Below are 23,602 nucleotides of genomic sequence, written 5' to 3'. Positions count from 1 at the left end.
CGCAGTGCGCGTGCACGGCGCCGCCCCCAGGCGCGGCACGCGTGCACGGCGCCGCGAAAAATGGCAGATCGCCACCTTTGGCGACCCCCAAAAAATGGTCGATCGACCCCAAATGGGGTTGCTACCCATAGGTTGAGAACCGCTGCCTTAGATGGTAACTATAAAAGTGCAGAAATACCATCTAGGGTTAAGATGATACTCATAGACCAGTAATGGCGAACCTTTTAGAGACCAAGTGCCCCAAAACTGGCCCTGCCCCCGCTCCACCCTCCTGCCCGCCCCCGCTCTCTCTCCCCATCCCCCACCCCGCCTGCCCACAGGACCACTCACCGCCTCCAGGGCCTGCCGATCGCCCAGGCAGCCCAGCAGTGCTATGGCGGTCACACCCTCTGCCCGCACCCTGCAGCATCAACTGCATGATGGGGTGTGAGGGCAGAGTCTTGTCTACATGCCTGGCTGCCATGTCCTTGGCTGCACTGCTCTGTGTAGGTCACGCTCGAGGGCAACTCTCCTTCAGGGGGCTGCTGGAGAGAAGGGGGCCATGGGGGGAGGCAAGGCTGGGGCAACAGCACGTGTGCTCACAGAGAGGGCTCCAAGTGCCGCCTCTGGCACCCATGCCATAGGTTTGCCGCTGTCATAGACAGTTTGTCGCACTGTGGCAACATCACAAGAAGCATCAATAGGACAGAGGTGCAAAAATGAGCCATGAAAAGAGCCCCTTTCAGAGAAGATGAAGTCAAAATATATGGACTTTTCAACATTTGGAGGACAAGTGGCTCTGAGGGGGAGTGCAGTCTTACAAAGCCTTTTGTTATTTGAACTATCCTCAAACAAATCAAAACTCTCCAAGGCTAATGACACCAATTTATCTCTTTAATATCTCCTCCCAAAATATGCAAAAACAGAATCAAAATGTTCAACCACATCTACTCTGATGACTTCCTTTTTCATAGAGTTCTTCTATCTCTTGAAAAAAAAATGCAATGAAGTCTTTTATATCAACAGGGGGAGCTACACTGTGGAAAAAGTTGTCTTATGTCACCAGAACCATCTAATGATGTTTTGAAAAACTGCAGCTTTTTATACTTTCTCTTACCAATAAGTAAATAATGAAAAATATTATTAAAAAACTAAGAAAAACTAAAAAGCAATCTATTAAACTGGGTTGAATACACACTCTATCAACACCAATAGACCCCATGAGTGTCAGAAGCTATGTACCCTCAACATAAAAAATACCTTTTAAAACACTGGTAAATTTTGACAACATTACTGTGCGGTTGACTAGCGTGGAATGCACTATAATTCCTAACGGATAATAACAGCATCCAAAGAGAGAGATTTATATAATTTATTTATTTTTCTAAAAACTACTGCACCATGCTTACAATTCCTAGTGTTTCTTCTCAGATTAAGGAATGGAATAGTCAAATGAGGAAACCTACCGGTAATTTTCAGGTATGAAAAATATTACAATATGCACTTTTTTTAAAAAAAAATCATGTCTTAGCTGTTATTTCAAAAAACATCAAGTTATAAACCCACACTATATATTTATACACATACACACACATATTATAAATTGCCATTAAATTACATGTGTAATTGCTATAAATTATATATATATAAACATTGATATATATTTAAGCTGCTTGCACTACAGAAAATATTATATTATATATGTGTGTGTGTGTGCATGTATATTATAATATATATATATATATATATATATATATATATATATATATATATATATATATATATATATATATATATATATATGAATGATACAAATAAAATACAAACACCAGGAGAGTATAAATATAAAAATATACTTTACTAAAAGCTGCCAAGCTTTCGTTTGGAAACTCCAAACATCATCAGGGCTAAGGAGCCAGTAAACAATGATGACCGCATCACCGGTCCCGGCCGGTTAATTAGTGTTCCAGATGTTTCTTTATTACTCTCCTTATGCTTCCTTCTATGGTTCTTCCGGATCGTTCCTTCCACTATCTCATTACTGGCATTCATCTCCTCCACCACCCCTTTATCCTTATTTCCTTCCATAATACTGACCCTCCTCCCCTTTTTGTTTTCATTTTCCACCCTGGGGGCATCTGTTTCTCCTCTATCAGTGTTACAAGCTTCCTTGGGCTCACAGACGCTCCCCCCCACACACACTTTTCTCAATCCCTGCTCCACACCCTTTGTTCTCACTCCTCCACTGTCATGAGTAACTTTCATACGGGTGTTGCATATTTGGGGGTCTATGCCCTCCTCCTCCGTCCTGGCAATCTTCGTGTCGACAGTTCTCCACCGTTCCATTTGTTTGCTGCGTGATCGGGTGCTAACTCCGTCTCTCAATTCATCATCCCCCCTCCTCCCTATTGCATGCTCTTCCCCATTGCTGATAGGAACGGTATTCAGGCGGACACCAGGTCTCCAGATCTCTGCATTCTGATTCCCCGCGTTCTCACTCTCCTCTCCTGTGCTCGTCTTTGGGGGGACTTCAAAGTGTTCGTCCCAGGGGGGGCTGTATTGTTGGTGGGGGTATTCCTTGTCTGCAGAGGGTCCAGGCAGAACGCCGTGTCTCTGCCTTTCACCGTATGCCTAGGCAATCGATCCGTGCTTTCGTTCTTCTTCTCCCCCCTACCCACAGCGTCAGGCTGCAGACTCCTCATGCTGGATCTTCCACACTCTCCACAGTTGTTGTTAAGTTCCAGGGGTGGGGGTCTATTGTGGTGATATTGGGGAAGGGGGAGGTCTTCCATCGGTGAATGATTACGTGTGTTTGACAGTGGTGGCCTCCTCAGACGTTCATTAGAGCGGTATTGGTGTTGATCGGGCGAAACGGGGGTGCTCGTATTTTATTTGTATCATAGACATGCCCAGGAGTCGTATTTTTATGCAAATTTTCATATATATATATATATATATATATATATATATATATATATATATATATATATATATATATTCTGAGGTTTTCGCGGGTGTTTGTATGTAGGTCTTTAGTTGTTCGGGTTTTCTCCCGCGTAAAATTGGAAGTGTCTTGGCGACGTTTCGACGAAGTCCCATTCGTCATCTTCAGGCTGGTGTTTTCAGCTTCGTGCTTCGAGCAGCAATTCTATATATATAGAATGCTGTATGTTCGAATCTCAGAAGGGTATGTCTGGTTGAAAAGAGCTAAAGAGTTCGAAATAGCTATTTCAGTTCTCCCTTAATTCTTTGCTAGCAATCCAAATTTTAGAAATATATATATATATATAAAATGTATATAATTTGTATATTTAAGCTGCTTGCACTACAGCTTAGAAAATATTATATTATATAAGTGTGTATGTATATTATAAATTGCTATGAATTATATACATATACATACATACATACATACATATAGAGAGAGAGAGAGTGCTTTTTTTTTTTTTTTTTTTGATGCACTCTTGCACTACAGCTTAGACATAAATCAAGACACTTTCCTTAGTCAATCCAGGGCAATGTTTCTCAACCTTAGCAGTGTGAAGATGAATAGACTTCGATTTCTAGAATTCCCCAGCCAGCAGTGTTGAAGTTCACATATCTTCAATTTGCCAAGGCTGAGAAACACTAATTTAGGAGTTTGAGATGACATTACAAGCAGCACAAATTGAGGGGGGAAAAAAACTTCCAAACAACCTACAGTAGTCAGCGAGAAGGCACAAGGGCAAGATTGCACAGAACTGCTTTGGAGCAAGGATCAGATGCACAGCAAAACAATTAAAGGGGGAAGCAGCCAACAGCTGAGAAAAAAACAAACTATAATCACTCGCAACCGAGAATTGTCTTAAGAATCCTATTCCCTGAACCTTATCATGTAAAAGTTGGGTAAAATTGGTTTGTTTTTAGCTGTTTGTGTTGTTCTTAATATTCACCAACTGATGATCATGACTCTGAAGCAATTAAATCATTATTTTGCTAAGTCAAATATTGATTCTACATTCCCCAGAGGGTAAAATTCAGTGTTCAGGAGGTTTCTCTGAATTGATTAGGTAATTCAATTTTAAAGAAGAGGACAGTATATGTCAGCAGTATGATCACAGGATAAGAAGTATCAACTTCAAACACATGTTTTTTCTGATTGTTATATTAAGAATTTGGGAGAGGGAAAGTTCATAATTTCACATCATAAAATTTCAAAATGCTATATAATTATGAAATTAAATATTTCTAAGCCAGCAAAAACCTTCTTCCAGTGTTCAAATTCTGTAGGTTAAACAGGTGTTCCTACACATCTGTAGGAAGAAGTATTTCAGAACCATCCACTCTTCAACAAAATCAGGAGTTTAATTAATTAATTTGAAGCCAACTGTTAGTAAAACTTGGAATTGGCAGCAACACACATAAATTTATGCTTCAACTCTATGAAACTGTATGAGATTGCTCAGAAAGTTGATTTTGATGCACTGAACACCTTGGAAGCAAGTACCCATACTTATGTGTATTGTGGAATCTGTCTTTTTTCTTTATTAGGTAGTATGATGTACTTCTGCAAAGGTCATTTCACAGCTACTATGCAAAAAAAGTCACGGAGATTTGTTGGCTTTCCATATTCTCCCTAGGAATCATCAAGTCACAGCTTTCCAATATATGCATAATAAACCCATGCATAATATACAAAAAAAAAATCTTTTAAAATCTCTTGGCTTGATTAATTGCACTTTTATTATTGTTTTGCTGTTTTAAAGTGCATGTTATAAATTCCATTATTATTTAGGGTTTTCTTATTAAAAATGTAAATCTCCTAATTCAGGGGTTCCCAACCGAGAGTGCTTGCACCTCCTAGGCGTGTGAGACGATATTATTACAGGGGATGCGAAAACTTGGGGTTTCAAAATTATAGTGTATATGCATAATTTATTGCCGTTATTTCAAACTTTTGTAAGGGGTGTGAGAATATATCAGAAGCGTTCTAGGGGTGCAGGATACAGAAAGGGTTGGGAGCTGCTGTCCTAGTGGAATGCAAGATTAGCATGTGCCAATCGATTATCAGAAAGAAATCAGATTACAAACTGAAATATTCTGAATAACTTTCTTAGGAATATTAAGATATATAATACAGCAAAATAGTAATAACATTGCAGAAATTGAGGTTTAGTAACGGTATTTTTCTCAATGAAGCACTAGCAAATCAATTACTTGATTACCTTGTAGGTAATAACAGCAATACCTTGAACACAAATTGTCATATATTCCAGGCCAGCATTTTAAAAATCCCACTATAAAGTAGAAACCACATGTCTTCTAAATAATATCTTGGAGAGTTTATCTACATTCAGTCATGTATTTAAAGTTAATATCATTCATTCTTCATCATACAGATAGGCTCATCTACAGTATGTATTCTAAGGATTCAGGTTCACCTCCAAGTAACTCCATAAACAAACTTATAGAATTTTCTTGGCAACAACACAGAAGGAGGCTTACCATTGTCTATTTCCAGAATATTGTTTCCATTTACCAGTCTAGTCTATATATCTGAAACTCCCTAATGGCTAACTTAGTTTCTAAGCCCAGACAAAGTCAGACAGATGCTGCTGCTGTTGAGACATGCTATACAAGACCACTTCCATAATGCTTGACTCAGGTCATTGAAATTGAGCCCACCTTATGGAATAAAGAGCGTGTACCTTTTAGAGAAGCTGCAGGTTTCAGGGCTATTCTTCCAACCAGACATTCTTTCAGCATTGATTCATAATTGACCCAGCGATGAACCTGGCAGGAAAAATGTAAGCTTATATTTGACAGCTGTTCATCAATGACAACATATTTCTAAACAACCATGAAAACATTCTAAATCCCATAAATTAAGCAATAACCCAGCTGCTAAACAAACAAAAACAAACATACAGGCAATCTTCAACTTACAGTTGTAATTGAGCCCAGAATTATGGTCGTAACTCATTGTGGTTATTAAGTGGGCCACCACACCACCAGACCCAAGTTTACAACTATTTTTGCAGAGGTTGTTAAGTGACACCATTGGTTGTTAAGAAAATCCATTACACCCATTGCCAGAAACTGGCAAAAAAAAACAAACATCAAAAATTGCAGATACATGACTGCAGGATGCTACAAATGGATGTAGAGGGAGGGAAGGAGGGAGGGAGGGAGGGAGGGAGGGAGAAAGAAAGAAAGAAAGGAAGGAAGGAAGGAAGGAGTGAGGGAAGGAAGGAAGAAAGGAAGAAAGAAAGAAAGAAAGAAAGAAAGAAAGAAAGAAAGAAAGAAAGAAAGAAAGAAAGAAAGAAAGAAAGAAAGAAAGAAAGAAAGAAAGAAAGATAGATTGTGAACCTCATTCGTTTACTTCCTTTGGAATGCTTTGAGTTTATGCTATAAACTAATTTGTATCCCTTAAAACGTAATGTTTTAATGAGACACATTACAAAGCAGCATTTTCTTCAGGGAACAAGACAGCTTATATGCAATACAATTATTTTGAGAAACTGAACATCAACTACACTGTTGCTGCTACCTGATCAAATAAATCTGTGCCATCAGTTCCTGCAGCTCTCATTAACTCATCTTCTCCACCAGGGTGATATTCCATATATGGCGTTACATTATATACAAGCCCTAGAAAGCAAAGAACAATGATTAAAAATACCATTTAAATGAGGAGTTTGCTGAAAACTAAAGGTAGTATAAAATGTCAAGTTTATTTTGAACATAGACTGAAACGATGAAGCTGTTTATGCTTTGCTGATTGTGTTAGCTGAATTGAATGGCATAAAAAAACCACTCATTCTAAAAATAGTTTTCAAAACATTTCATCCATGACAATGGACCTCAAGCAAGTACACAACCATAATCCTGTATACATTTATTATTTATTTTTTTTAAAAAAAAAATGTTAAGCCACAGTTCATTTCCAAGTAATCTCTGGGCTCTGCATACAGCACACAGTAAAATGGAACAATACAACACAAGAAACAAAACACAAAAAAATTAGAATGACCTCCTAATGAACTAAGTCTGAAAACAACAGTGGAAGATAAATTAGCAAAATATCCCTGATTCCTAGGCTGACAAAAATATTATAGATTATGGTTATATAGTATTTCTTTTTTTGCTATTTGCACTAGGAATGCCATCTAGTGAAAAATATTTATATTGCATATAAAATGGCTTACATTAACATTATACATTATCTCTAACGTCAACTTCATTTACTTTTCTGTGCTGACAAATGAATTTTATCACCTCTTTCATCATAAAGCATCAAAATGTATCAGTGTACCTCGTGTCCCTGTCTGTTCAAGAAAAAAAAAATTGTCACAAACATAAGTGAGCACATACAGGCAAAGCATCTTCGCTTGATAACCCTATGCAGACATTCTTCTACCAAACAGGAATAATACGGTACAATAATTCCTAATACAGAGGACTGCCTGTATTGTGATAAATATGCTTGATATATTTAATTTGAATTTCGTAATTTTAATCTGATAAAGTTTTATATTTTTATAGATTTACGTTCAATAGTAATTTCATAATGACAGAGAATATAAAAACTATTTCACAATCTCATTGCTGGTATCTATATAATTCACAAATAGAGGTCGTTCTTAAATTATAGTCATTAATCCTACAGCTAATACTGTAGATTTGCCTTTGGAGAGATGGGCAGCATACAAGTTAAATAAATAAATAAATGGTTTAATACAATTTTATTTTATGTTGGTTAAAAGATCAAAATATTGTTTACTGATAGATAATAAAAGAAAATAATGGTGAATAGTATCGGCTGCATATTTGCACAGATAATGTCCTATGTCCTTTCTTCTTCAGTTTGGCTTCTTTTCTGGCAAACAGAAATCAAGGAAATTTCCACATTCTAAAAGTTTTAAAAGCTGAAACTCACTTCAGCTGACCTCATCCGAGCAATATGCACTGCAAGCCTTTTCATGTTTTTACCTGAAGGCTGCAAACTGCATATGAAATGTAATCAAGAGAGCTGAAAAGATTTTGTGACAACTTGGATCACCAGCACAATTCTCCACATGATCCATAAGCAGCTGACAACTATGTACGCTCCTGTTCTCTTCCTATTTTGAATTCTCCACATATTCTGGCAAATGCTTGAAAGGAACTATGAGCAAACTCCATACTCACTATCAGTGTTGATGTTACCTATTCATGTAATGAAATGTCTGCCACCAAAAAACCAAACTCAGAGACCACCATAGAAAATATTCTAACTACTTAAATAAATGATTGAATAATTCAAGAAAAACCAAGAAATGTTCAATGTATGTTGCTATTCATCTAGGATTCAGTACTTTAACATCATACAGCTTTATCAACAGATTTTTCATCCCGGCAATTCACTAGGTGCAGCTATCTCTGTGTATTTTAATTATATTGTTATCAGTGCTGCAACTGATCCTGTAATTCGGAGATTATTTTGATTGCATATTCTGCACAGAAACTCCCTGAGTGTCTCTGACCCCATCCTATCTCATGGTTATTATGGGAAAAATATGAAACATTATGTGTGCCATCAATTGTTTCTGAATGAAAGGTAGAGTTTCAATCTAATAAAAAAGATCTGCTCTTCCTTCATCCCCCCAAAAATTCTAAGTGATATTACCATCTCTCCCATTACACTTATGTTTTATATTTTATAGGACATTAGATGATATATGATACAAGCCAGACAGGCAAACATGTAAGAACTTAAGCACCAAAACCAACAATATGTATGCTAAATTCAATTTCTCAACAGGGAATTCAAAAGGAACAGAAAAAAATATGGTTAGTAAAAAACAGGATGTCCATGAATTGAGCAAACCACATCTCTTTTTTCATTAAAACGGTTCCTTTTTTTCAAGCTTGTGCAAGAGTTTGAAAAAAAAGTTTCTTTAAAGGATCAATTTATTAAAAATGCAGTTCTGAAAGCAACATTATCTGTTCTGACAGGCTAGTGCAGATCTGTCCCAAACTGAGGCTGTTTGGGGCTCCACACTACTCACAAAGGACTGAATCACTTTTCATACATTTGAAAAGTATTCACAACCCTACAAAGTAGATCTTGTGAATATTTCTAAAGACAGAAATAAGTTTTGCAAAGGATATCTCATGGGATTGTGTAGCAAATGCTAGGATGTTTTATTAGCTATGCATAAAATACACCTTGTTTAGAACACCTCTATTCCTCATATTTTTTTCAAATTACTTGCCCCTAAGATTTATTATCCTATATCAGTTACAGTGGAGAACTAACGGTATTTATAAGAACTGGCAACAGAACAACCCACCTCTAATACATATCCAACAGTCATCTCTTTTATTATGTTTCATAAGCTCTTCTTCAGTAACTTCTAATAATCTCCCTTTTAGACCAGTTAGATCTTTTCCACTTTTGGTTAACCGTATCCAGTCCATAAGACTTCGACCTGATTTCAAAGGTACCTAAAAAGAGGAAAGAGAAAAAAAGAACATTGGCAAAATAAATAAAATAGACAACGCATGCTTGGACAACATATGGCACATCAATTCACTGCCACTAAATGTCACAAGGATCTGCTGCCAGATTTTCACAGCTACCTCCATCCTAAAGGACATGGTGCCACACCCTCCAGTGCCTCACCAATGCTGCCATTCCACTGCTGATTAGCACACCAGTTATTCTTTTGTGATTCACAATTATTTTTTAAATATCAGTCTAGCCTTTTCCCCTCTACATTTATATAACCCACTATACAGTAAATACAATTTCTCTTTAGTTCTAAGTTGCCACAAGAAAAGTTACACATAATGAATCCAAAGCTACACACAATAGCATAGAGTAAGCTTCAGAAGAACATCTAGGCTATAGTGAAAAGATGAACTAGTTATTTATAAAGTATAAATTCCATGTCTTCATTTATTTACATATGGCAATGCAGAGTCTTTTTCCAACAAAAATTGGAAAGTATTGAATCTAAACAGAGGAAGCACTACATATGCTACCTTGAATTCCTATACATAAGCTACAATAAAAATGTAATCAATCAACACATCAATAAACACACTTATGGCTTTCCATAAAGTTGAATTACAGCATCCAACACCACTAGCCATGATAGCTGGAGCTACTGTTCTGCTACTTATGGAAACTCAATAGCCCTCCATCACTAGGAAAGATAGTGAAGTAATAAATGAGGTACAATTTAGGTAAATGAAGAAACTGAGGGATGGTCAAAAAGTGCTGTTTTCAGAATATACAAGGGTCACTATATAATTGCCTTACAATATATTTTTGGTCTGTTTTTTTCTCAGCCCATAAACTTCAGTTCTTATATGAAACAACTGTGAAATTACTGCAATGTTCCAAAGCTCACATAACAGGTATTTATTCATCTAATAACTGACACACAAAGCTAAACGCTACATCAATTCAACTTTTCAAGGTAAGTGTTACACAAAGAGCAGAAATTGAGTAAGGAAGAGTAGGCAAAAGATATTAAAGACACAATTAACCAGAGGAAACAGCTTGCCTCCAGAAATCATGGGTGCTGCATCACTGGAGATTTTTAAGAAGAGGGATGTCAAACTTAATTTTATTGAGGGCCGTATCAGCATTGTGGTTGCCCTCGGGGGGGGGGCAGGTGGATGTGGCCAGGGTGGGTGCGGCTTAACTGGGTGGCCGTGGCTGGAGTGGGTGTGGCCTACTGGGTGGGCATAGCCAGCTCTACATCGTTCATGTCAAGGGTGCCTGTGGGGTCCTAGGCAGGAGTGGGACAGATCTGAGGTTCTCTGGCAGAAGAGGGTGGGACCAGGGCAAAGCATGGTCCACTGGAGGAGCTTCACTGTTCCTCTCAGGACATGGGGGGGGCTGGATGGTGGCGCAGGCTGCCCGGTGCCCTGGGCAGCAGAGGTCAAATGCCCAGCCTGGCCCTCGAGCACCTGAGAATAGATGGCCACCACAAAATTGTACATTGGCTCCCGGCCAGCACGGGCCAGGGCCAAGGCAGTGGGGGGTCATTCTCTCAGTTTCCAGGATGGCTTCATGGGCTACATGAAACAACTTTGTGGGTCGCATCCGGCCCGTGGGCCTTGTGTTTGACATGTCTGGGCTAGACAGTCACTGGTCTGAGATGGTATATAGGTCCTCCTGCTTGAGCAGGATGCTGGACTAGAAGACCTCCCAAGGTCCCTTCCAATTCTATTCTATTCTAAATTCAATGTTAAAAAAAAGGAAATGATTATTTGACTCCATTTTCCCAGAAGAGGCTTCACACATTTCATGATCTTTCTGCAATGTGGGCTACTCTATTAGAACTGCATCCTGACTAGGTGTGTCATGAATTCCTCCATCAGTCTCTGAGGGAATGGAAGCAGCTGACAATTGGTACAGTTATCAGACTACTTCAAGAAATCTTATGTTCTCCACTATTCCACTTGCCAGACTTTACAGGCAAATCAGATCAATGACTTGGCTTCCCAGTTTCATAATCACAAAATCAACAGTCCATATTAATAAATAGCATATTTAAAGCTCATCTTCTCATATCCAAAAAAACAAATTGATGGCACATAATCCTATTGCTTCTTCACCACTTCCAAAATCTGCTTTTCCTCTTCCCCCATCTCACTTTAACTTAACCCAAGAATATCAAATCTAGGCATGTGAAAAAAAATAATTACAAGCATCTAAGAAAGACAACCAGGTATTGTCCTTGTAAATCAGGATTTGCAGAATACTGGATGCAGTAAACTGCAGTAAACTTCCAAAGCCTAAATTTAGCAACTTCCTTCTGTTTTACAAATGACTGATTACGCAAGAGTGAATATTTTGTATCTCTGTGATCGACAAAAAGCACACAACATTAAGAAGCCAATCTAGCTATAAGAAACGTCTCTGCTTAATTGGCCAACACGATTTTTCCGTTGGACCATTTCTCCACAGCAGGCAGAAGTTAAACAGGTGCGACGACTCCCGCTACAAATCGCGCCACCTGGTGATTTACAACAGTCCTCCTTCCCCAACTTCACTTCTACAGGCGCTGATCCGCAAATCCACCCGACACCACCACTCCCAGACTCTCGTGGGACGTGAGACAGAGCAGCCCACCCAGTGGGGTACTCCAAAGCCGCTATCCAGACCCGTACCTTGCTGCGTCCCGCGAGGGCCACCCGCTGCTGTGAGTCGGGGGCAGGAAAAGACTGAGAAGGCACGTTCAGCATCTTCCCGCTGCAATCAGACGGGAGGCCGACAATCCTCCACCTCCCTGAATGGAAAACAGAGCCGGAGAGAGCTTAAACCGCTTCCGGGTTCGGCCTGCTGTGAAAGTATCCCCGAGTAGAGGCGGGGTGGAGAGTGCGCAGGCGCGCGCCAGTAGTACGCGCGAGCTGTTTCTGGTGGCAGCCACTCTTGCGCCCCGATAGGGCGCGCGCTTGAGTTTGTTCATTGATTGACGTGAGGAAAAGGTGGCGGCGGCGTTCGCTGCTGCGCAGGAAAGTCGCCTTCCGTTTAGTTCACATTCTCGCCCCTCCCGGTTGCGTGCTTGCTTCGCGCACGCGCGCGCGCTGCCCGCTTCTGCCTTCTTTTAGATGCCAGCGGGTGTCTTTGAACGAAATAGGAGAATGTGTTTGCATTTTTAATGTGAAATCATTTTTAACCTCTGTAACTGTATATCATATTTGAGGCTTTGAGATTCCTTAATGTAGAGCCCATCCTGAATGGAAGAAAGTAATTAAACAGAAATAGATTAAGAATTAAAATAAGTAATTAAATATTAAATAAAATAATACATTTAAATTTAATAAATGGAAGGCAGTCTTAAAAACTAACATTTGGGCTACTGTATAATCATTGCATATTGTTTTCAAAGCAACGAAGGAAAATATATTTGATCCCAAATATATTTGATCTATTTGACATTTCAGGATGGAGTAAACTGAGAAGCAAAAAGGGGCAGGAGTGGGGCAGCAGACATTACATGATGTACTCATTCAGATATTGTGATTTACTTGAATTGATAATGACAAGTACAGTATGTAATTGTATTTTTGCACGTGTAGCTATTTTGGCATCAGATCACACGTTTGCTTTGGATGACAGCAATATTAGATAACTAATAAGAACAAGAAATTGAGTTCTAGGCCTGCCATGTAAGTATAAAAGTGGGATAAAAATCTAATAGTAACTTCATGCATATGTCAGTATAGTTTTCTTGGCAACAATATCAGGTGTTATTTCATTGCCTTTTTACAGGATGCTTTTTTCTGATTATATTCTGACCTACACTTCTGTGGAGGTTGGTAGTCTTCTAATTATGTGATCTGACCCAGCATTTGAAAATCAACAAAGAACCACTGTGTTCTGCCACCAACTTACCATACCATAATATTGTGTGTATGTGCAGAAAATAAAAGGCCTTAGTCTTAGATATCCTTTAAAGAGGAAATAGATAGCTGCTAAGTTGAGTAACATTGAAGTGGATACAGCAGGAAAGAGATAGCTGCTAAGTTAAGTAACATTGAAGTGGATACAGCAGGAAATAGATAGCTGCTAGGTTGAGTAACATTGAACTGGATACAGCAGGAAATAGATAGCTGCTAAGTTGAATAATATTGAAGTGAATACAGCTGTTTTAAAAGAAACTTCTAAAACTCAAAAAAAAGGTACAGCCATGTCCAACCTTCTGGCTTGCTGGGCTGCATTAAATGAAGAGGAATTGTCTTGGGCCCCATATAAAATATATAATATAATATAATATATAAAGCAAACTTTCCTTATTGTTTAGGGTCTTATGGGGCTACAATTACTAGCTGTCAGGGCTGCATGCAGCCCATGGGCCATGGATTGAACATGCCTGATCTAGAGCAATGTTCCCAAACTTTATTTCCTTATCCAGAGCTGCTTATCAGAGAGTTTTTTTTACCATTTATTAGAAATTCTTTACTTAAATATCTCTGTTGTGATTGGATAATGGGCATGTGTATTATTACCCAAGAAAAAGCAGTTTTACCCAGCTTTTGGTAATATATCCAGGTTTGGAAAGCACTGTTATAGAGAATGGAAAGGTTATGATTAAGTATATATTAATGGAGATAAAATTTCTGCTTTAGTTGTAATAATTTTAATTTACACTCAAAGTTTGTGTTGGAACCAAAATTAAGTAAACTAGTAGGATATTGTTTAATATTGCAGTTTAAGTATTTTAATAAACATTTGATTTATGATTATGGTCCCAACTAAGGATGCAGCATCTATTGCATGTATTTTTAAGAATGAAAATTATGATATTAGTAAATATTAATTTTCAAGAACTCTAAAATATATTAACAAATCAATGGTTAAGAGTTTTAAAGAATATTCTTATCATGATATTGAGATTAATTCAGAAAAAGATTTTAGTCTATTAGTCACACCAAAGATTATTTCAAAAGAGCTCAGTATGAATCTTATGTTCAAAGTATAAAATTGGTGGATACTTACTTATATGATATAGGGTTTTCCTATTATACTCTGCACTTGTTTAATGTCAACAACCCCATTGTGTTAATATAGTGTTGCACAGATCAATACCATTTAAAGTTGTGCATATGTGTTTGAACAAAATGTATGTATCCCTATATGACCAACAGATTTATCAAACAAAAAAAGATTCATCTTTATTATTGGAAATACAAGATGAGCACAGTACAGGTGGTCTTCAACTTATGACCACAATTGAGCCCAAAATTTCTGTTGCTGAATTTTGCCAGTTAAGTGAATCACTGCAGTTAATAACACAGTTGTTAAGTGAATCTGACTAGAATGCATTCAATTGTTAATTGATTATTAATCTCACTGCAAATGGAAGGAAACAATACCGTATTTTGCAGCACTTCAGATTTGAAGGCAAAATAGAAGTTCTAAAGGGTTTCAGTGTCTCTATAGCATTTGCCAGCAAGTATTTAAATTGAATACAGTATCATGTTTCACCTGTGGAGAGCAGCCACATGATCGTGGGAAAAGCTGCATCTGCTCTTAAGGAACTGCCAACAGGTGCAAAGTTCATGACCTCGCACACTCCTCAAACACTACTTTTCCTTCCTATTCTGAAACACTGCCCAGCTGTTATATTGGATAGAGCTATATATTTAGGCATGTCTGTGCAGGGGAAATACCCGCTCAATCCACTGTACTCTCTCTGAAATGTCATCATGGAGAACTTGTACTGTACGTAGATTTTAAAAAGATGATGTAATTAAAACATTTTCCACAGCACTAAGGAAAATTAGGCATCATTGAATTTAAAAGTTACCAATTTGCTCTAAAGTCCTATGCCCATATTTCAGCTGAAATGGATTTAGGAGCTTGCAGGATTGCAACATTAAGTTTAATAGATTAAAAATCAGACTAATTAAAAGGCAGTTGGTAAAATGAGTATACAAGCAGTTCTCAACTTAAAACCATTCGTTCGGTGATTGTTTGAAGTTACAGTGGCACTGAAAAAAGTGACTTATGACAGTTTTTCACACTTAACACTGTTGCAGTATCCCCATGGCCAGGTGATCAAAATTTGGATACTTGGCAACAGGCATGTACTTATGACAGTTGCAGTTTCCCAGCGTCAGGTGATCCCCTTTTGCAGCCTTCTGACAAGCAAAGCCAATGGGGAAACTAGATTCACGGAACAGCTGTGTTACTCATTTAACAACTGCAGTGATTCACTTAACAACCATGGCAAGAAAGCTCATAAAAGGGGACAAAACCCATTTCTCGACGAGTTGACGTTCTACTTCAAAATCTGTTTTAAATCTTTCGTAAACCATACTATGATAGGAGAGAAGAATATTTTCTAAATTTATCTTTAAACATATTATGTTCTTTTGTGCATATGAATTTGCCAATGTTGAGGTTTTACATCTGTTGCTAAGTATTCTCCTTGCTCGGCAGCAGAAATGTTGGGCTCAATTGTGATCGTAAGTCGAGGACTCCCTGTATTTGTATTGGGTGTAAAACATGGAAGTTTGTGTTTCTTCCTTCTTTTCACATGTTACTATTGTTAACTCTAAAAACCATAAGGTTGAGGGTTCCGAAAGGATTTGCATAATGAAATCATAAAAAATAAAAAGAATCACTGTTCTTTCTAAACTTAAAAAAAAACTCCTATTGAATCCTAATACGGAACTTCTCAACCCATCTTTTCTACCCTCTCACTCCTATTTAATCTGGCCATTCCTGTAGCTTTCTATCTTTTCATTTTATGAATTAATATATTAGTACAGCATAATCCTTGGCTTAACTAAATTATTGATTTCAGAAAGACAGGGGAGGCGAGATTATGCAGAAGACATAAAACTCACACATACTAGTACTACAAAAATAATAATTTTAATTTCACAATAACTTACATATAAATTAGCTTAAAATATTATGATTGCATTTTGATATCAATATTAAATAAAGGAATATAAACAAGGTCATTTGGAAACAGGGCAGTTAATTGTCCACTTCTGCTTCGGATTCATGGTCTGTGCCATCGCTATCTTCCTCGTTCTCTGATTCGTCATAAAAGAAAATGGTGGCTTGGACAGGAAAGTTCCTCAGAAGCGCTTCAGCTTCATGATACATGTAGTCAAAACACTTGGATTTGGGCCAGAATAGCCTAAAACAAATATACAAGTTTGTAATTGAATACGTAAGGAATAATTAAAATCACTTCATCTCATTCTACTTAAAATAGCTTAGTCGTTTAAAATAAATATAATAACTTCTTTAATATTAGCAGTATTGGACAACAAAATGGAATTATACACAATTAGAGATATCCATTTCTTTTTAGGCCAAATAGACGTTGCTGAATTAATTAATATATAAGCTTGTTCAAAGATTGCCTTTATGCTCTCAGATGAGTTAAATGTTTAATTTGTAAAAACCCAAAAGTCAAATTTGCATTAATGTTCTACCTCAAAATCTGTCATAAATCATTCATAAAATATACTGTGGTATTATAGGAGAGATTTGTTTTCTAAATTTATCTTTAAACACACGTCTGCTATTCTTATGTGGATATGAATTTGCTAATGCTGAGATTTTACCGCTATGCCTTTTCAACAAATGGTAAAGTCAAAGTACCTTCTGAGACTGAAACTATTCATTTTTGACTGCCACTTTATTGAGCACATTCAAGAACATTCAACAGAACTATTCTAACATTTCTCAAAAGGAGCTAAAGAACACAATGTTCTTTTAAAACTGGACGGATTTTAAAATAACCATAAGTGCACGTAGGCAAGAAGACATGGAAAGTTCATTTAAGGTCACACTACATTTAATTACAGCAACACACATCTGCAGAAGTAGGACAAATAACCAGGAATGCTTATGGGAAAAATTCCAGATTGAAGGGGAATTTTTAATTTTCCAAATCAATATCCCAATTTCTATTTTATACACAGCAATGATTTAAGACATTGAAATTTCATTTGATTAGACCAATAATATTACAGCACACAATAAATGTTTAATGAGGTTCAGATTTTATTCAACACCTAAGTCAGTGATGGCGAACCTTTTAGAAATCAAGTGCCCATAAATTGCCCGCACCCCACCCTCCACCCACCCACAGGGCCACCCACTGCCTCCACAGATTGCCCAGGCAGCCCAGCAGTGCCACAGCAGCCACACCCTCTGCCCACACCCCGCAGCATCATCTGCACACAACAGGACGCGAGTGTAGTGTCTTGTCCCTGCTGCTCAGCTGCCATGTCCTTAGCTGCTTGGGGGCGATTCTCCAGAGGAGCTGCTGGTGAGGGGGCCGCGGAGGGAGGCGTGGCTGGGGCAATGGGGCACGTGCCCACAGAGAGGGCTCTGAGTGCCACCTCTGGCAAGCGTGCCATAGGTTCGCCAGCACTGCCCTAAGTCATTTCACATTTATAATCACCCTGCATAATCAAGCAACTATTGAAAAAAATGGTAACCAGTCAAATACAACTTCTCTGGCACAATTCAAAAATATTGTGTGTTATTCATAAATTAAATGGGACACAAAGATATCTGATATGGACTTTATGGCTGCAGTTTTTAATAATTTGGGGCATTTAATAATTCCATAGAAGTTTTTATATCCAATGCAGAAAGTTTAGCGCTGCACCAAAAATTCAGCCTTGTCGCTTACAATAAGTGTATCTATACAGGATAATATTCCATTATCTGTGAGGAAAAAAAAACACTTTTTTGAGTAAAAATATGCAACATGGCAGGTTTCTCATTCATCCTATACTGTTCTCAGAGGGTGACTAAGTCTGTAAAAGAGGAGAGAAACCATACAGAAATGCTGTGAGTGGCCTTGTATCTTGAGGTCCTCAGCCTGCATCTGGTAAGGATCCATAGTGTAACCAATATGCAGCTGTAGCTATCACAAAAATATTAACTGCATTTGGACACATCTGCTGCAGGGATGCCTATTTCCTTATCAATTGCTTTGAAAATCATGTCCCATGGTTTGGAAAGTACAGTGATCAGCTCCAAAGAAAACTTTGCCAAAATATGTAGCCTTGGATCAATCAGTAAAACTCAACCAAATAACAGCTCTTGGGATTTTGTTCTTGACTGTAGTGCATAAACGTGAGAAGGGCAGAATATATCTCTCATATAAATAATTTCAAAATTTGGCATAGCTGCTACAACGTGACCAGAGGAAGAGCAGGAAAACAATGAAGTTATAAGCCTCCCAGAGTCATTTGACAGTGAGATTAGTGGCATATAAATTTAATAAATAAATAAAACAGTACAGTATGGGTGACCGCTTTAGAGCAGAGATCTCCAACCTTTTTTATTTGGCGGCCTAGAAAGGGAGACAGGCACTGCTACATACATGCGTGCAAATGGGCTGCGCATGTGCAAAAATGAGCCTGGTGCACCTGCGCACAAATGGAGCACATGCGCACACACACACGGCCGCATGTGAGTGCATGGGTACATGCAAACTGGCCTGCGCAGGTGCGAGTGCTGCAAATGGGTCTTTGCTAGCACTGGCGGGACGCTATGGGCAGCACTAGTGCCAATGGGATGCTATGGGGCAGGGTGGCACTAGTGCTGGCGGGATGCTCGGGGTGGTGCTAGCGCCAGTGGGACACTCAAGTGGGGCAGTGCTAGTGCCGGCAGGATGCTTGGGGGCAAATTGGTGCTAGCGCCGGCAGGATGCTTGTGGCAATGCTAGCACCGGTGAGACACTCGGGGGTGGGACGGTGCTAGCACTAGCGGCATGCTCACGGCAATGCTAGAGCCGGTGGCAAGCTCGGAGCGGTGCTTGCACTGATGGGACACTCGGGGCAGCACTAGCGCAAATGGGGAGTATGAGTGCATCCACGTGTGCATATGCACTGGCCATCCCTTCACTCAGCCCGGTGGCCAAGTGGCCACAGCCCGATAGTGGGCTATGGCCCACAGGTTGGAGACCCCTGCTTTAGAGTCAGTCTTAAGGTCTTTCCCCATTGCTGAGTTGAAATGCTTAACATTCAACAATTTTGAATTCACAAAAACTGCTCGCAAACCTTAAATGCTTTGTTGTTTCATTTACCAATCACTTGTGTGCCTTAGTTTTCCTCCAAGGTCATATGATAAAACTTAACAGATTTTATGCCAATTTGAGTAGAAGCCTTTGTAGGGTCCAACAGTTCCACTGAAATAGTGGAAGCCGTATGACATTGTCACATCGCCAGCTCTCCCCTTTCGGATGCGCATAAAAAGGGGCAGAATCTGTGGCATGATGGGGTGACACTGAAAATGAAACTGTCCCTGGAGGGAGCCAGACTAAATGCTATCATAATACCAGCCGAACTAGGGAAGAGGTTGGCCTGTCCCACTTAGAGGCTGGGGTGAAGATGAAGGAACATGGCAAGGAACATCCAAGAAACATGGCAGAAAAAGATATTACTAGGGCAGGTTTGTGACATGGTAGAACCAGGACCTAAGACATTTAGGTGTGCAGAAAACAACAGCTCTCCCAGTCAAAATTCAGAATCCCAACAGCAAGTTAAACTCTTCTAGCACTTAAGACAGAAAATCCTTCAAGTCTGTTCTGAAATAAGAAGAGTGTTTGGGATAGCAAGATGGGCAGCACATCAATTTAATAATACTAAAGTAAAAACATTATTTCAAAAATAAATGTATTTTAATTGCCTCTTCTTTTCACAGGCAATAAATGTATAAAAATAATAAAATAATAATATTTTGCTGTCTTCTAATTAGTTCAAAAGACACTCTGTCAAATGACATAGTCGGCTCCAACCCAGATGAAAAGTCATCTATTGTAACTGCTATTGCATATGCTGAAAAGAATAAAGACATAAGAGAACATCACTAACACCACAAAATTAAAACAACATATACTGTAAATGTGGAAGACACTGGGAGAAAAACTTCTTAAGGCTTCGGAATACAGATAGTCCTCGACTTATGCCCGCAACTGAGCCCAAAATTTGTTTGTTAAGCAAGACAGTTGTAAAAATGAGTTTTGCCTCATTTGCCACAATTGCTAAGTGTATCATTATAGTTGTTAAGCAAATCTAGCTTCCATATTGTCACAAAAAGTGATCTCATGATCCTGGGACACTGCAACCGTCATAAATACATGCCAATTGGCAAGAACCCAAATTTTGACCACATGACCATAGGGATGCTGCAATGATCATAAGCGTGAAAAGTGGTCATAAGTCACTTTTTTCAGTGCAGCTATAAATTCAAATGGTCACTAAGTAAATGATTGTAAGTCGAGGACTATCTATAGTTTAAAAAAAGAGTAAAGGTTTTCTCTGACCAGTTGTGTACAACTTTAAGGATGGTACTGATCTCCATTTTGTAGCTGAGGGAGCCAGCATTATCCAAAGACATTTCTGTGATCATGTGGCCAGCATAACTATACACCAAGGCACATGGAACGCTGTTACCTTCCAACCGACGTGGTACCTATTTATCTACTTGCATTTACATGCTTTTGAATTGCTAGGCAGGTAGTAGCTGGGTAAATAACAAAAACTCACCCTGTGGCACGGCTCCTGGGTCTTGAACTGCCAACCTTCCGGTCAACAAGCCCAGTGTCTTTTTTTTTTTTTTAATTGAAAATTTTCAAATTTTGCAAAACAATTCCCTTCCCCAAACCCCCCCAACCCTCCCATACCCTCCCCCATCTCCCCAAACCTCCCATACCCTCCCCCAACCTTCCCAGAGCTGAGTACAGGCTTAGTTAAAATTTTTCAAAAAAACTTAAAACACATATAAATCCTAAGCAAATCTAAATACATTAAATTAAACAAGTTATCTTCTCTTAAAAATAATAATTACAATCATTAAACACGTTGTAATATACTCTAAACATTTTCTAATATCATTAGAAATTAAAATTAATATCATTAAAATTCCCTTATACATATTTAAAGCAAAATGTTCCTTTAAATACTCCTTAGATATCTATACATACAATATAAAATCTAATCTCTCCCTCTTTCTTTATCCTAAGACACAAAAATAAACATATAAACATTCATTATACCATTAAGACTAAATACTCTTTTGAATAGTCCTTAAGTTGCTAAACTTAAACTTCTTATCTAAAATTTTTCATTCGATCTCCATAATCTTCTCTCCTATCAAAAAAAAACTTAAAACACATATAAATCCTAAGCAAATCTAAATACATTAAATTAAACAAGTTATCTTCTCTTAAAAATAATAATAAAAAAAACCAAAATTTTTTTTATAATTACAATCATTAAACACATTATAATATACTCTAAACATTTTCTAATATCATACTTATATTATTATCCATCATTCTTTATAAACTCCCTCCAAAACACAAATTTAAACATTACTTAAAACATTAAAATTCCCTTATACATATTTAAATCTTTACCAATAACCAATTCCATCCACAATAAACACATTCCTTATCAGTCTCTCTTATCCATAAACCTCGAAAGAAGTGCTTTAAAATCTGCCCTTAAAGGTTGCTCCAAAAAGTTTATAAATCTTGCTTCTCCCACAGACTCAGGAACCAATACTTGTGAGGCTTCCTTAACCTCCTTCTTCTGTTGCTCCTTTTCTTTACGTTTATGTGTTGCACGAGTTGTTCTCTGCTCCTTCATCTCAACTTGTTGAGGCCAACAAGCCCAGTGTCTTAACAGCTAGGCCAGGGGTAGGCAACCTTGGCTCTTTTATGACTTGTGGACTTCAACTCCCAGAATTCCTGAGTCAGCTCAGGAATTCTGGGAGTTGAAGTCCACAAGTCATAAAAGAGCCAAGGTTGCCTACCCCTGAGCTAGACTAATAAATTTAAGAAGCCAAAAATATGGAAAAATCTTGTTGAGAAAACTACATCAATTATTTATTGATGTTATATTTTGTTCTATTTATATTCTGCCTTTCATACAGAAGCAGTACTCCTATTTCTCCACACACAACACTGTAAAATAGATTGGGCTGAGAGAGAGAATGAGAGAGAAAGGGAACAAAAGAGAGAGAGAAAATGAAAGAGAAAATGAGGGAAAACAAAAGAGGTAACAAAAGAGAGAACGAGAAAGAACAAGAAAGAAAAAGAGAGAGAAAATGAGAATGAAAATGAGAAAGAGAAAAAACATGATAAAACAAGAGAGGGAGCATGAGAGAGAGAAAACGAAAGAGAGAATGAGAGAACAAGAGAGAAACTGAGTAAGCGAGAGAATGAGAGAATGAAAAAGAGAGGAGAGAGAGAGAATGAGAGAGGGAACCAAAACCACACGGAGACCTTCTAGCTGCTAGTTTAAGCCCTGATAAATTTTGTGGGATTTCAGACGCTATTAGGAATAAATCTCTTACATACAATCCTATCACTTTTCTTGACACCTTTCTGTATAATTAATTACTACCTGAAAATATATCCAATTGAGGGCTTTACCTATTGGATTTTTTTTTCTAATAGGTAGCTTTTTAGGGCACAAGAACCCTGCTGAGAAAAATGGAAAAGATTAATCTTGAGAGTCTCACTAATATTATGTTTTAGGAAAATATAAAATTGTTTTATCTTACCTCACTGGGTGAGTATATTGTGTGAGTTTTACAGAGTCTTCTGTAGCATCAGGACTGTGCAACTAGAGAAGGAAATAAAGATCAACAGAATGGTTGAAATTTATGATACTTTCAAAAGGAACAAATCTGAAATTATTATTTAATATTTACAGTATCCATTTTTAATCAAATCAAGTATCCATTTTTTAATCAAATCAAAGCGACCCATTTCAGGGACATGACTCTGGGTAGCATATAATAAAATAAATAATATTATTATTAAATATGTTTGTTTCCTGCCTTTTGTCCAAGAAGTAGGCACTCTTTCTTCCAGTTTTTTTTTCTTCAACAGAATCCTGTGAGGTGGGCTGGGCTGAAAAAGTGTGACTAACCCAGAGTCACCCAGTAATATCAAAGTAAATATTGGATTTCATATTAGTCAGAGCACCCAAAGCACCTTAATGCAACATGCACAGTTATTTTCCCTCTCCTGATTGTGCCAAATCATAAATCTTAAAATACAAATTAATAAATTTCTGCCTTTTCATAGTGCCCAGCATAAATTGATATATTACATTGCCAAAAGACATAATCAATTTAGGA

At 38.0% G+C, this 23,602-nt stretch overlaps 2 protein-coding genes across 4 annotated transcripts in view; both read right to left on the bottom strand.

Annotated features, from left to right (window-relative positions):
- The window catches only part of LOC120304200 (cytochrome b5 reductase 4), a 36,431-nt gene extending 23,763 nt beyond the window's left edge, over positions 1 to 12,668 (bottom strand). The window contains exons 1-4 of one of the 3 annotated variants that reach the window (XM_039334494.1): positions 12,130 to 12,668; positions 9,294 to 9,447; positions 6,509 to 6,609; positions 5,667 to 5,751 (exon numbers count right to left, since the gene is read on the bottom strand). In XM_039334494.1, the coding sequence (XP_039190428.1) occupies positions 5,667 to 5,751; positions 6,509 to 6,609; positions 9,294 to 9,447; positions 12,130 to 12,204 (415 nt within the window). In that variant the 5' untranslated portion in view covers positions 12,205 to 12,668. The remainder of the gene's footprint in view (positions 1 to 5,666; positions 5,752 to 6,508; positions 6,610 to 9,293; positions 9,448 to 12,129) is intronic. The other 2 variants (XM_039334493.1, XM_039334492.1) reach the window with 2 other exon arrangements.
- A 3,658-nt stretch (positions 12,669 to 16,326) lies between these two features.
- The window catches only part of RIPPLY2 (ripply transcriptional repressor 2), an 8,166-nt gene continuing 890 nt past the window's right edge, over positions 16,327 to 23,602 (bottom strand). Inside the window, exons 3-4 of the mRNA XM_039334495.1 lie at positions 23,021 to 23,082; positions 16,327 to 16,619 (exon numbers count right to left, since the gene is read on the bottom strand). Coding sequence (XP_039190429.1) covers positions 16,454 to 16,619; positions 23,021 to 23,082 — 228 coding nt within the window. The 3' untranslated portion in view covers positions 16,327 to 16,453. The remainder of the gene's footprint in view (positions 16,620 to 23,020; positions 23,083 to 23,602) is intronic.

This window comes from Crotalus tigris, unplaced genomic scaffold (assembly GCF_016545835.1).
Source record: "Crotalus tigris isolate CLP2741 ecotype Arizona unplaced genomic scaffold, ASM1654583v1 scf7180000017631.5181431, whole genome shotgun sequence".
NCBI classification, from domain to species: Eukaryota; Metazoa; Chordata; class Lepidosauria; order Squamata; family Viperidae; genus Crotalus; species Crotalus tigris.
The sequence above is the reverse complement of the archived record's forward strand: the minus strand, read 5'-3'. Positions and strand labels throughout refer to the sequence as shown.